The 15,896-nt window shown below is 39.2% G+C and overlaps 1 protein-coding gene across 2 annotated transcripts in view; it reads left to right on the top strand.

Annotated features, from left to right (window-relative positions):
• LOC136877215 (alpha-tocopherol transfer protein-like) overlaps positions 1 to 15,408 on the top strand; it is an 86,346-nt gene extending 70,938 nt beyond the window's left edge. The window contains exons 7-8 of one of the 2 annotated variants that reach the window (XM_067151061.2): positions 4,685 to 4,829; positions 14,928 to 15,408. In XM_067151061.2, the coding sequence (XP_067007162.2) occupies positions 4,685 to 4,829; positions 14,928 to 14,974 (192 nt within the window). In that variant the 3' untranslated portion in view covers positions 14,975 to 15,408. The remainder of the gene's footprint in view (positions 1 to 4,684; positions 4,830 to 14,927) is intronic. The other variant, XM_067151062.2, reaches the window with a different exon arrangement.
• The last annotated feature ends 488 nt before the right edge of the window (positions 15,409 to 15,896 follow it).

Raw genomic sequence — 15,896 nt, forward strand, 5'->3', positions numbered from 1 at the left:
ATCATTTTAAACATTCACCCCCCGATTTCAGTTCCCCTTAAGTGGATTTTCCCAAAACAAATTATCTGTGTTTCTTTGCTTATACGGGAGATTCCAAATACCAATTTTCACGTCTGTAACATTTTACTTTTCTGAGATATACTGTAGAAATGTTTTTTCTTAATTCACCCCCTTTGTTACTCCGTTTCACCCTCCATTAATTGGATTTTCAAAATACCAATTTTCATGTCTGTAACATCTTCAGTTTTTGACATATAAGAATCTTCAAAAAAGGCACTCACCTTTTTTCAACCCCATTAATGGGATTTTCCGCAAACAAAAAAAGTACGTATCTTTATTTTTAGGGATATTATAAATACAAATTTTTATGTGTGTAAACTTTTAAGTTTTAGAGATATAGATATACTCATTTAAACAATTCAACCTCCTTTTCATCCTCTTAGCGAGGGAATATAAAAAAAAAGTCCATGCTTAGTGAGCGCCTACAGGCTAATATAAATGTATCCCGAAAATTTACTTTTTATGTCCAGTAGTTTTGGCTCGGCGATGATGAATCTGTCAGTCATCCAGTCAGGACATGTTATTTTACACATATAGAAGCAGCCTACCTTACATTACTGGTTCTTGAACAGAACAGTCTTTGTGTGAAAGCTTCGTACCCTCATACTGTGATGTTTTTCTGTTTCAAGCCGTGCTTTATGGTGGAGACTCACTTTAAAATATTCCATCAAAACTGTCCGCTTCGGCTTATGAATATGGTTGTCAGGGGGTGGAGAATCGAATGTATGCTCCTGAAGTTCATTACGCACTTCTCTCTTAGCACGGTTCTGTACTGCCATTACAAATACATTACATTTAAAGGGCCATTTTGTGCCGGAATTGTCGCATCATCTTTTCACCTTCCTTGCAGAGTTAAACCACATCTAACGATGGGATAGAAAGACCACCTCTGTTTTTCTTCTCTTCAAGAGTGTTGAATGTGAAACTGCTGTTTGGAGAACCGCCTTGCAAACATCACATTTATCTTTTCACAACAAAACCTGCGGTATATTCCACTACATCCTTAACATATAATGTCGAGTTGGCTGGGTGTGAAATATAGTCATGATTATGACTAACAAAAAGTATCTCAGTACTGTTGGCAGGCAGATTAATGGGATCACCTGTTATTCAAGTGCGGTCTCAATAGTTCACAATTACAGTAGGGTCAACTGTAGAGCAAGTGACACTGGATGTATATGGAGCAAGAGTATTTTGTATGCTGCTTCAAACTGCCTAGTTGTGGGGTTGTTGTTATGAGCTCCATGACTCCTAATGGCAATAAAATATACTTCGAGGTGATCCTGACTTTTTTAAGTGAGCAGAAAATGCATCTTCAGTTGTGGCATGTTCAAAATTGAGTCATGCACTCCTAGGACAGACATTAGACACACATTCAAACCTACGAAACCAGTTTTCCCAGAGCACTTCACTAGACAAACACCACCACCCATCTCCTGCAGTGATTGTATACATTCAATAGCCTCCTGAATACTGGCCCTGGCACTGTGGGTGTTCTCTGCTTTCAGTGGTTTCTGCCATCCCTTTGAACAGAGATTACGGCTGTTAAAGATGTTAGATATATTGCCCATGAGCCTAACAAATTTTACATTCTCTTCGCACCCTTGAAACTGAGGAAGATTTAAGTCTTTGTCACAATATGTCAGTGCACTTGCAACACTTTCACTGAATGTTTGCGTGGTGAGCTTTACTTGCATTGGTTCTTTCTCGCAGTGAATGTGTCTTTTGGTAAGTTTTGTCCCGAGATGAAGACCCTCAATACTCTGAAGTTTCTCTAGCTCTTCCAAGTACCTACAATTTATTACATTATCACCTCTGGCAAAAATATTTTAACCTTTAAAGTATTCCTCACTAATGTTATACTATGGCAAGCATCTAAAAGAATAAATACTTGAACATAATTTGAGGGATTTTCAAACCAGCTCACCATATTATTTTCATCAAAAGAAGCTCCCAGACAACGGGCCTTGGGTAAATTAGAAGCAGCAAAAGTAAGCGACACTACGATTACATTTAGGTCATTTAAAATTTTAAGGCGCTCACACACTAAGTTTGCTCTCCCCGAGTCACTTAAGCTGTTAATTAAAAAGTAATCCACTGGAATTTTCCAGTGTCCATTTAGAGAGACCACCATAAATACTGAAGCCTCCTTGGCTTCGCGTAAATTCTGATCATCGATTTCAGTAACACAATTCACATAACCAACAAAGTGTTTTCCATCAAATTCAATGTGCTTCCTGATGCATATTTCATCCATCATCAGTGCACTCACTAGGGATTTTTCATGGATAGCCATCTCCTTCCCTTTCAAAATTAGAGCAGTTGCGACCTCTGAACTGAATCCTGGCTTACCATCCACTAACTGATAACACTTCCGCAGTGTATAGGGATGGGGCAAACTATGAGGAAATATTTCTCGTACGACTCGAAAATAAATTCAATGCAGTGCAAGCAGTGTAGTTTAAGAGGATACTCTGCTCTTGTATCGCCATCCTTTGTTCACATCAGAAGTTTGGGCAGCAGCAGGAGAAAGACATGTCAGGAACAATGGAAGTTGAAAGATATAGCTTTTTGACAAGACAATTTATGGTATTACATTGTTCTTGAATTTTTTAACCGATATTGTGATACAACAAGAACAAATTACAGACTTCTAAAGGCTCCAAATATTATCTATGTCTGTCTGTTAGGTCATCAGCGCAGAGTCTGTTTGGATCCTCAAATAGCACCACCAAGGGCTATGCGGTTATAGGGAAACTGATAAAATTATTTAAGCTGTTGTTTTCTTACCTCAAGCGTTTAAGCAGCGTCTTCAGTTATGATACTTGTCTCCTTCAGATGGTTTATTAAGGCTTTTCCATTCTGCTCGGCGATACCTCTGTCTTTCCAATTTTACCTTCTTGTGGGATTTATGAATAACTTCCCCGGTTACCTGCATGGAGGCCTGGGCTTTTCTTGGTGACTTTACCATTTCCTAAGTGTATTTACCAACATAAGATTTCCTGAACAACTTTGTTTTAGGAAGAGACTCACTGTTCCCTTCTTGAGGAGGACTGAAAAAAATACGAAAATTATAAGGCTCAACAACAAAAATGTCTTATCTATGCGTAGTATAAGAGTAACCTAATATGCTACAATAGATGTTGCAGTTGAACAGTATGTTAAATGTCTTAAATGTAAATATTGAAATGCAAATATGGAAAAATAGAAACGAAAATCTGCTCACACACAATTTGTATCCGCTTTTTTCCCTATTCGTTGCATATCCCTCCGTTCTTCCTATTCTCCACAAGGCCTCTGTTCAGAATAACAAGTGAGACCATGGAGAAACAAAACCTGGAAGGTAAACTCACCAAATACAAAAATTAAAAAGTTGCCAAAATTATATCAAAATGGAGCAGAATTTTAGGGAGTAGGCTACAAGGTGGAATGTAGATATTAATTATTTTTTGCGAATTTAAATTATTTTCCAAAACAGTCATAATGTGATTTCGAAATGCCACAACAAATAGCTGAGTGCGAATAATCATTATAATAATGTTTTCAACTAACGGGGCTCGAACCAATTAACCACGGTGTCAGTCCATAAAGACGATAATGGCCACCTGTCGAATTGTAAAGTAAATAACAATATTTACCACGAGTGAAGATGAATTATTTGTGGTTAAATGGGTTATTCAATAAAGAAAAAATGGAAAATTAAAGAATTCTGTGAAATAAGGACACGGAAATGGCATACCAGAGGAATGAGCTAAATACATTGAATGAAGGAAGGAAGGTTGGAAGGAAGACGATACTTTGAGATGGAACTGACGATATGCATGAGAAGGTGTTCTAGTTTTTTAATGATTTATTCTTTTCGTCCCAAACATTCATCTCTTCGCTCAAATGAACGTTCCTCCCCGTTTGTTTGTAGTTTTGGCTCCCCATATCTTGTGTGTTACATACCCTGTGTCCGACTCGTTGGCTGAATGGTCAGCGTACTGGCCTTCTGTTCAAAGGGTCCCTGGTTCGATTCCCGGCCGGGTAGGGGATTTTAACCTTCATTGGTTAATTCCAATGACCCGGGGTTTGGGTGTTTTTGCTGCCCCCAACATCCCTGCAACTCACACATAACACTATCCTCCACCACAATAACACGCAGTTACCTACACATGGCAGATGCCGCCCACCCTCATCGGAGGGTCTGCCTTGCAAGGGCTTCACTCGGCTAGAAATAGCTACACGAAATTATTATTATTATTATTATTATTATTATTATTATTATTATTATTATACATACCCTGTGACCTTTCATATTCTTCCTTTTCTATTTCTTTCAACAGTTAGAGAGAAAGTTATTCTCAATGGGAATATGTGTATCAAATTCTGTACTGAAAGTAAAGAAGGAAACCCTTATGGTAATAAAATGAGCTTGTTTCAACGTCAGTTTGCATTATTTGCAGTGTCCTTTATGTTAGACAAGTCACCAGTGCAGAAGGGAAGCCTGTTCTTTCACTCACACAATTTCCTTATTCTACTTCTGGTGTGATCTATTCTCTTATACAAACCAAATGATCCTTGCACAATGACAGGAAGATGGGTCTTTTTTAAAAATAAGAAATACCGATATCTTCTTTTCCAGATCTACTTACATGGGTACGACCTCATCTCACTGCACGCTGCCATTCCCCGCCGAGTGTTACCTCCCAACCTGAAGGGACTGGCGCAAGACTGGAACTTCCACGCCTTCCGCAGGGACATAGAACGACACGAGAATAAAATTCGAGGTTGGTTTTGTAACAGATTTTAACAAAGATTGCCAGTGATAGTTTATCCAACGCTCTACACCAGGCATGTTAACGTCAAGAACTGACTTGCAGCTCTGCGTGCACGAGAAACAGTTGTTACGAGTCAGTAGTGTGGGGCTCCGTCGTGCACAGGTACTCTAGCACGGGTGTCAAACCCGTGCTCTGCGGGATTTCGACATGCACCATAAAACATGTACATTGAGGTCCTTAGCTGAGTCTGCCATGTTAATGTATTTATTTTTCTCATTCGTTCTTTATTACCAAATTCTTGTTCTCCTCTGAGTACGACAGAATTATGGTAGGGTAGCTAATCTAAGTATTCTTCCATTTCCTCGCCTTTCTTTTCCTGATGCCCCCATTCATCGAACAAAAACTTAAGGCCTAATGCCTTCGATAGTAAACAATAGTATTATAAATGAAAATGAAAGTCCGCAGCCTGTTTCCAGTCATTCGACCGGGTCTAGCGGCGAGGGTAGAAATTGTGCCGGCTGCCGAAGGCTGTCGCACTCCTCTGGGGGCAATGATTAATGGATGACAGATGAAATGAAATGATATTGGAGAGTGTTGCTGGAATGAAATATGACAGGGGAAACTTTGAGTACCCGGAAGAAAACCTGTCCCGTCTCCGCTTTGTCCAGCACAAATCTCACATGGAGTGACCGGGATTTGAACCACGGAACCCAACGGTGAGAGGCCAGCGCGCTGCCGCCTGAGTCACGGAGGCTAGTATTATTAATATAAATATTCTTTTACAATTTTGCTTTCGACACAGGTAAGTTTTCTTGTGACGATCGGATAGAAAAGGGCTCGGAGTGGGAAGGAAGCAGCCGTGGCAGTAATTAAGGTACAGACCCAGTATTCGCCTGGTATGGAAATGGGAAACTACAGAAAAGAATTGTCAGGGCTATGGACAGTCGGGTTCGAATCCAATATTTCCCGAATGCAAGCTCGCAGCTGCGCGACCCTAACCGAAGTGCCAACTTGCTCTGTACGAATAAAATACTGTCAGTTTTATCGATCTAATTTAATTTAGGATGAGCCAATTGGCGAACACATACAATCACATTAACTCAGAATGAATTACAACCGGTTCTAATCTATCTATCCTGACTGACTGACTGATTCATCATCGCCGAGCCAAAACTACTGGACATAATGAAATGAAATTTTGGGGATACATTCATATTAAGATGTAGGTGCTCGCTAAGAGAGGATTTTTGGATATTCCGTTGCTAAGGGGGGGAAAAGGGGGGTGAAGTTTTAAAATGAGTGCACCTATATCTCAAAACTTTAAAAGTTTACAAATGTAAAAATTGGTATTTAGAATCTTCTTTGAAAATAAGGAAACACGTATTTTTTGGTTTTCAGAAAATCCCAATAGGAGGGGTGAAAAAGGGTGAAAATGGGGGAAAATGTGTTGAATGCCTTTAATCATGATACCGGTACTTATATCTCAGAAACTGAAGATATCACAGACCTGAAAATTGGTACTTTTGATCTCTTTTAAAAATAAAGAAACACGTATTTTTTGTTTTTGGAAAATCTAATTAATGGGAGGGTGAAAAGGGGGGTGAATTTTTAAAAACATTGCATCTATATCTCAAAACGTTTAAAGTTTGCAGATGTAAAAATAGGTATTTAGAATCTTCATTAAAAATAGAAGAAACACGTATTTTTTGTTTTCGGAAAATCCCAATAGGAGGGGTGAAACGGGGGGAAAATGGATTGAATGCCTTTAATGAGGATACTTATATCTCAGAAACTGAAGATATTACAGACCTGAAAATTGGTACCTTTGATCTCTTTTAAAAATAAAGAAACACGTATTTTTTGTTTTTGGAAAATCCAAAAAATGGGGGTGAAAAGGGGGGTGAATTTTTAAAATGAGTGTATCTATATCTCAAAACTTTTAAAGTTTATAGATGTAAAATATGGTATTTAGAAGCTCCTTTAAAAATAAAGAAACACTTTTTTTTTGTTTTCGGAAAATCCCGATAGGAAGGGTGGAAAAGGGTGATAAAGAGGTTGAATGCCTTTAACGAGGCTGCTTATATTTCAGAACCTGAAGATATTACAGACCTGAAAATTGGTATTGGGGATCCACTTTAAAAATAAGGAAACACGTATATTTTCGTTTTTGAAAAATCCGGATAATGGGGGTTGAAAAGGGGGATGAATTTTTAAAATGAATGTGTCTATATCTTAAAACTTTAAAAGTTTACAGATGTAAAAATTGGTATTTAGAATCTCCTTTAAAAGTAAAGATATAAGTATTTTTTCGTTTTCTGTAAATCCCAATAGGAGGGGTGTAAAAGGGTGAATAGTGGGTTGAATGCCTTTAATGAGGATACATATATCTCAGAAACTGAATATATGACAGACCTAAAAATTTGTATATGGGATCTCCTTTAAAAATAAAGAAACGTTAATTCTCGGAAAATCCAATGAAAGGGGGGGGGGGGGGAAGAATTCTAAAATTAATTGACTTAATTGAATGAGAATACATACATCTAATAAAAACTAAAGTTGTTACGGACGTGAAAATTGGTATTTTGATCTCCTTTAAAAACAAAGAAATACGCGTTTTGTGGGGGAAACCATCTTGGGGGGCGGGAGTGGAAAGGAGTTGAATTCCTTTCATGAGGACACATAAATCAAAAATTGAAGAAGTTAGAGTCGTGATAATTGCTATTTAGAAGATCCTTTACTATTAAAGAAACGAGTATTTTTTGCCGGAAAATTCACTTAAGGGGGGGGGGGGGGAGAAGTGTGAAAGGAATTTAAAAAAAGCGAATTATTTTTATGGGGATACTTATATCTCAAAACTCAAGGTAATAGACGTGAACATTGGGGTTTGGAATCTCCTTTAAACATAAAGAAACACTCCTTCTTTTAATTTTTTGGGGGGGGGGGTAAATAAACTTAATGGCAGTGGGGTGTAAAAGGAGGTGAGACCAATTGATTTTGCTGTTCATAATGTACTTATAAGGAGCCTCCGTTGCTCAGGCGGCAGCGCGCCGGCCTCTCACAGCTGGGTTCCGTGGTTCAAATCCCGGTCACTCCATGTGACATTCGTGCTGGACAAAACGGAGGCGGGACAGGTTTTTCTCCGGATACTTCGCTTTTCCCTGTCATCATTCATTCCAGCAACACTGTCCAATATTTCATTTCATTTGTCATTCATCGATCATTGCCCCAGAGGAGTGCTTCGTCAGCCGGCACAATTCCTACTGTCGCCGCTAGATGGGGCTTTATTCATTCCATTCCTGACCCTGTCGAATGACTGGAAACAGGCTGTATATTTTCGATGTACTTATTCTGATCATAAACCGATCTTTTTAATCTTTCCTGGGTTCGTTTTCAACAGCCAACTACCGGGCGAGGTGGCCGTGCGCGTAGAGGCGCGCGGCTGTGAGCTTGCTTCCGGGAGATAGTAGGTTCGAATCCCACTATCGGCAGCCCTGAAAATGGTTTTCCGTGGTTTCCCATTTTCACACCAGGCAAATGCTGGGGCTGTACCTTAATTAAGGCCACGGCCGCTTCCTTCCAACTCCTAGGCCTTTCCTATCCCATCGTCGCCATAAGACCTATCTGTGTCGGCGCGACGTAAAGCCCATAGCACACACACACACAACAGCCAACTTTTCCTTCGGAGAACGTTCTTATATTACAGTAGATTCTCCTGGCATATGAATAAAAAATTAAACACATTTGAAATAAACGATAGGAATGAGATTGACCGTCCAGTTGTTCACCTCTATAATAAGGTCAATAATGCACGGAAGTATGTCATTCGTATCGCCAGAAATCCCGCACACTTGCCTACGCGCGACATTGGTGCTGGTCACATTCTCAACAATAACAATGGCAGCAGATGTAATTTACCGCCAAGTAGCGGTCTTGCATCTTGCTGTGGGGTCCAGAACAACTATAATAATAATAATAATAATAATAATAATAATAATAATAATAATAATAATAATAATAATAATAATAATAATAATAATAATGTTCTGGACCGTCGTCAAATGTACGGACCGCGGTGGAAACGGGTCCTGGACGGGTAATGACTAAGAACGCAGTCTGGCCGCGGGTTCAGTACCGCCAAGGCACCCAAGACGACACCACGCCGGATCTCCTGAAGGATTTGTTCCATATTAAAAATGTTTATAAGAAAAGATGGCGAAGATTTAGGGACCCAACTGACAGGGTGGAATACCTGGACCTAGCCTGGGAAGTACGAAATCGATTGCTGGAAATAAAGATTGAAAAATGGGAGGAAACTTGCCATAATCTATTAGAAAACGAGTCAGATTGCGAATTTTGGCGGATTCTCGCAGAAAACGATTCGGATCGCGAATTTCGGCTGATTATATATCTAAAACAACATTCAATTATAAATTTCAGTATAATACCGTAGCGAAGCACGGGTATCTTGCTAGTTAGGGGATATATTTACGCCAAGTAGGCCGCCACTTCTGGACGGGCTGACAGGCCTCATTTTCACTTCGCTGCGTGCACTCAGCAGCCTCATACAACGAATATATGTTATTCGCCGCCACTTACAATCACTCCACCTTAAATGAGTTACAGTTGCTCGCTGTATACACCTGGGCATGACGCTTTGTCTGGCCCCCGCCCCAAATACAAAGACCGCTTTAATAACAACGGATAATATCACAGGACTATCCAATTCGCTCCCATGTCCTCTCATTTTTCTTCCGAGTGATAGAGTGTCTTAGTCATTATTATTTACAGCATTCCAGTTGGGTTTAATTTAGACGTTTCAACGAACAGTCACAGGAAGCACACACCTAACCTAACACAACCCAGCGTAACCCAATCCCACCCAACCCAACCTAAACTAACCTAACCTAACACAACAAAGCCTAACCCAACCTACTTAACCGAACCGAACCTAACCCAACCCGACCTAATATAACCTAACCTATCCTAACCTAAGGCTCAGTTAGTTGTCCTGAACACATTCACTGTGCGTAGCAGGCCTGCTGAACACTGTTGGATTTAACTAATCAAGAGAGGTGGTGGGTAAAAACGTCCGGAACGAAAACGGCCCGTCCTGGGGGCGTTGGTCCTTGGTGAACAGCTGGACTGGCACCGACTGTGAGTGACTGACATTACTGGCGATTGACAGGACACGCACACAACAGCTGCACTGAGACAGGTTTGGACACACAATCTGGTAACAATCACGACGAACGACGACTGTACCTTGGTTCGAGTCCAGATGAGTTTAGTAACTCACACTGAATATTTAATTTTCACAACCGCATTTACTCGAAGTAAACATCGTAACGTGTTAGGTCGTGTTTACTGCGTATAGCAGAGATCATAAATACAGAACTGAAATGGCCAATCGGACACCAGTGGGATCCGAAACTTCCAATTTGGAGTCCTTTATTACCTGCTAGCGTTCGGCTTGGCTAAATGGATAGTGTTAGCGTGCTGGCTTTTGGTCTAAGAGGTCCCGAGTTCGACTCCCGATGGCTCGGATGGTGGTGGTGTGTGTGTGTCGTCATCAGCATTAGAATTCGTCGTGAGTAGGGCCCCATCTTCACAGACGTGCATGTCGCCTATAGGGCGTCAAATCAAAAGACCTGCTCCACACGCCATTATTATTATTATTATTATTATTATTATTATTATTATTATTATTATTATTATTACTCTCTGGCAAGTTCAATCAACTTTTTAAAATGGCCATAATATCGTTTCACCTTTTTTCCTGATACGTCGGTCTGCACCTTCGTAAAACAGGTTAGCAAGACATTATACTGAACAAGGACATAAAAGGTAAAACTTACAACAATCAAATACCGTAAACGGAATTGTAAGTAAAGCGTACAGATCTCTGCACATCGTTTTGAGGGTATTTAGGGGTTGTAGCAAGGATGTAAAGGAGAGGGCAAGACCGCAACTAGAGTATGGTCCCAGTGTATGGGGACCCTCACCAGGATTACTTAATTCAAGAACTGGAAAAAATCCAAAGAAAAGCAGTTCGATTTGTTCTGGGTGATTTCTGACAAAAGAGCAGCGTTACAAAAAACGTTGCGAAGTTTGGGCTGGGAAGACTTGAAAGAAAGGCGACGAGCTGCTCGACTAAGTGATATGTTCCGAGCTGTTAGTGGAGAGATGGCGTAGAATGGCATTAGTAGACTAATAAATTTGATTGTTTTTTAAAAGTAGGAAATATCACAATTTGAAGATAAATTTGGAAGTGAAGAGGACAAATTGTACCGCGCGAGTTGGCCGTGCAGTGTGGGCGCGCAACTGTGAGCTTGTATCCAGGGGACACTGGGTTCGAACCCCACTGTCGTCATCCCTGAAGATGGTTATTCGTGCTTTCCTATTTTCATACCAGGCATCCTGCTACTGGCTGTACCTTGCTACGGCCAATTCCTTCCCACTCCTATCCCATCGATGTCATAAGACCTATCTGTGTCGGCGTGACGTGAAGCCAATTGTAAAAAAAAGAGGACAAACTGGGCTAAATATTCGTTTATGGGAAGAGCAGTTAGGGACTGGAATAACCTACCAAGGGAGATGCTCTACACATTTCCAAATTCTTTGCAATTATTTAAGTCCAGGTAGGATATATATATATCTATATATATAAAATAACTTGTCCTGACTGACTGACTGACTGATTCATCATCGCAGAGCCAAAACTACTGGACGTAAAGAAATGAAATTTTGGGGATATATTCATATTAAGATGTAGGTGCTCGCTAAGAGAGGATTTTTGGATATTCCTTCGCTAAGGGGGTGAAAAGAGGGGTGAAATTTTAAAATGAGTGTGTCTATATCTCGAAAGTTTAAAAGTTTACAGATGTAAAAATTGGTATTTAGAATCTTCTTTAAAAATAAGGAAACACGTATCTTTTTGTTTTCTGAAAGTCCCAATAGGAGGGCTGAAAAGGGGTGAAAATTGGAAAATGGGTTGAATGCCCTTAATCAGGATACCAGTACTTATATCTCAGAAACTGAAGATATTACAGACCTGAAAATTGGTACTTTTGATCTCTTTTAAAAATAAAGAAACACGAATTTTTTTGTTTTTGGAAAAACCAATTAATGGGAGGGCGAAAAGGGGGTGAATTTTTAAAATGAGTGAATCTATATCTCCAAATTTTTAAAGTTTGCAGATGTAAAAATTGGTATTTAGAATCTTCATTAAATATAAAGAAACACGTATTTTTTTGTTTTCGGAAAATCGCAATAGGAGGGGTGAAAAGGGGTGAAAAATGGGTTGAATGCCTTTGATGAGGCTACTTATATTTCAGAAACTGAAGATATTACAGACCTGAAAATTGGTGTTTAGGATCTGCTTTAAAAATTAAGAAACACGTATTTTTTTTGTTTTTGGAAAATCCAATTAATGGGGGGGGGTGAAAAGGGGGTGATTTTTTAAAATGAGTGTATCTATATCTCAAAACTGTTACAGTTTATAGATGTAAAAATTGGTATTTAGAATCTCCTTTAAAAATAAAGAAACACGTATTCTTTTGTTTTCAGAAAATCCCAATAGGAAGGGTGTAAAAGGGTGAATAATGGTTTGAATGCCTTTAATGAGGCTACTTATAACCTGAAGATATTACAGACCTGAAAATTGGTATTTGGGATCTACTATAAATGTAAAGAAACACGTATTTTTTCGTTGTTTGGAAAATCCAAATATTGAGGGGTGAAAAGGGGGGTGAATTTTTAAAAATGAATGTGTCTACATCTTAAAACTTTAAAATTTACAGATGTAAAAATTGGTAGTTAGAATCTCCTCTAAAAATAAAGGAACACGTATTTTTTTGTTTCTTGTAAATCCCAATAGGAGGGGTGTAAAAGGGTGAAAAATGGGTTGAATGCCTTTAATGAGGATACATATATCTCAGAAACGGAAGACATTACAGAACTGAAAATTTGTATATGGGATCTCCTTTAAAAATAAAGAAACACGTATTTTTTTAGTTTTTGGAAAATCCTATAAATGGCGGTTAAACAGAAGTGACAAATTGGGGTGAATTTTTTGAAAGATTATCTTGGAAACGTAAAATGTTACAGACGTAAAAAGTGGGTGTTTGGAATCTCCTGTAAATGTAAAGAAACATAGGTGATTTGTTTTTGGAAACTCCACTTAAGGGGAACCCAAAAGGGGTGAAATTTTAAAATCAGAATTTTTACAGTATATCTAAAAAAACTTTATCCATATTAAAAAAGTTATAGGAAAAGATGGCAAAGATTTACGGACCCAACTGACCGGGAGGAATACCTGAGCCTAGCCTGGGAAGTACGAAATCGATTGCTAGAAAGAAAGATTGAAAAATGGGAGGAAACGTATTTTTATCTCTATTAATCATAAAGAAACGTGTATTTTTAATTTTCGGAAATACCACTTGGGTGGAGGGGGGTGAAAGTGACTGAAAATGGTGTTGAATTCTTTTAATTAGGCTACTGATATCTTAAAAATGAAGATGTTACAGACGTGAAATTTGATATTTGCAATCTGCTTTAAAAGTAAAGAAACACGTATTCTCGGAAAATCCAATGAAGCGGGGGAGGGGGGTGAAAGAATTGAAAAATTAATTGACTTTAATTGTATGAGAATATATACATCTAATAAAAACTAAAGTTGTTACAGACGTGAAAATTCGTATTTGGATCACCTTTAAAAACAAAGAAAAACGCGTTTTGGGGGGGAAACCATCTTGGGGGGCGGGAGTGTAAAGGAGTTGAATTCCTTTCATGAGGACACATAAATCAAAAAGTGAATAAGGTAGAGTCGTGATAATTGGTATTTAGAAGATCCTTCACTATTAAAGATACAAGTACATTTTGCGGGAAAATTCACTTAGGGGGGGGGGGGGAGTAGTTTGAAATGAAGTGACAAAAGTAAATTATATTTATGGGGATACTTATATCTCAAAACTGAAGGTAATAGACGTGAACATTGGTGTTTGGAATCTCCCTTAAACATAAAGAAACACGCCTTCTTTTAATATATTTTGGGCGGGGGTGGGGGCGGTTGGCAGTAAAAACTAACGGCGGTGGGGTGTAAAAGGAGGTGAGACCAATTGATTTTACTGTTCTTAATGTACTTATAAGGATCCTCCGTTGCTCAGGGGGCAGCGCGCCGGTCTCTCACAGCTGGGTTCCGTGGTTCAAATCCCGGTCACTCCATGTGACATTCGTGCTGGAGAAAACGGAGGCGGGACAGGTTTTTCTCCGGATACTCCGGTTTTCCCTGTCATCATTCATCCCAGCAGCACATAATAGTAATAATAATAATAATAATAATAATGAGAATAAGAATAACATTAATAATAATAATAATAATAATAATAATAATAATAATAATAATAATAATAATAAATGTGCGGACCGCGCTGCAAACGGCTCCTGGACGGGTAATGACTGAGAATGCAGTCCGGCCGCGGGTTCAGTGCCGCCAAGGCACCCAATATGACACCACGCCGGATCTCCTGAAGGATTTTATCCATATTAAAAAAGTTATAGGAAAAGATGGCAAAGATTTACGGACCCAACTGACCGGGAGGAATACCTGAGCCTAGCCCGGGAAGTACGAAATCGATTGCTGGAAAGGAAGATTGAAAAATGGGAGGAAACGTGCCGTATTCTAATAGAAAACGAGTCAGATCGGGAATTTTGGTGGATTCTCGCAGAAAACGAGTCAGATCGCGAATTTCGGCGGATTACATATCTAAGACAATAAGCATTCAATTATAAATTTCAGTATAATACCGTAGCGAAGCACGGGTATCTTGCTAGTATATATATATATATATAGGAAATCTGCCACCTGGGCTAATGCAGATCAGTGGTGATTGATTAATGATTGAGCAATGTTACATATCTGATGATAACGTGATCATATCCTCGGTTATACGCTATCATAGTAGCGTCTGATATGAACGTATGGTCTTGAAAAGAGAAATATTTTTTAAGCCGAAATAAACTCTAGGTTTCTTATGGATCGAGTGTAAATTGAGCGACGTTTTATTTACTTCAATAGAGAATGCACTGATTTTATTTCCTCTGTTACAGAATGGCGCAAATTCGGTTACGGCAAGAAACCTCAGGGAGTAGAATGAGGCACCTGTGAATTGTCGCTTCCTTCAAGAAATGGACATGATGTACTGTATATTTGACTGGAGGAGCGGATTTTGAATTATACGTTGCTAGGCCCTACAGAAAATGAAGTTATACTTGTGTTTTGTATTGATCTAAGGGCTATGTTTTCTGCTCCTTCTCTCGCTGCTAATTCCTGAGCTCTCATCCACTAGTTGTTGGTGTATGTCTTGCTTATTGTTGTGATAAGCAGAGAAGGACGAGAATTCGTACTTCTTCAGTAAAATGCACGGAGTAACTTAAAATATCCCGTCTGATACTTCATAATGGTTTGTAAACTGTGAATGTTGTTAAATGATGTTCAAGTTTGTATCAACGGAACATGACGACATAATTGATACCGTTAAAACTCAGTTCTGTTCGGTGTATGTGAAATAAAGTGTTACATTGTTGTTAAGAGTCTGTTTTTCTTTGTTCAAATTCCTCCTCTCCTGGGTTATTACTGAATTTAGCCAGCCTTCAGACAGGTCTTTATTTACAATCATAGACGTAATTCGGGGGTGGCAAGGGTTGGTAGTTACCAACCCAATATTTTGAAAGAAACCACATTTTCATAATATTATAAACTTAGAGATACATATCAAAAATGGCTTTCACGGGCGCAGATCTTACAATCACATGAATAGAACCAACATTTGGGTGGTTAGGCCGTGTGCATTTTGCAGAGTTTCGCCCATACGTGCCAATTGGGCTCATCAGCTGGATTGGCACGCCCCTCAAGGACTCTGCTTAGCAGTGGCAGACCAAGCCAAAAAACACGGCGGGACCATGCACTTGAGGCGGTGGAGGTGGGATCCCTCGGACCGTTAAAGATATCGGCATTCTGTTGCATACAGATAGCTTCGCGGATTTTGTTGGGAAAATGTCTGAGTAATAACTTCACAA

Source organism: Anabrus simplex, chromosome 7 (genome assembly GCF_040414725.1).
Source record: "Anabrus simplex isolate iqAnaSimp1 chromosome 7, ASM4041472v1, whole genome shotgun sequence".
Classification (NCBI taxonomy): domain Eukaryota; kingdom Metazoa; phylum Arthropoda; class Insecta; order Orthoptera; family Tettigoniidae; genus Anabrus; species Anabrus simplex.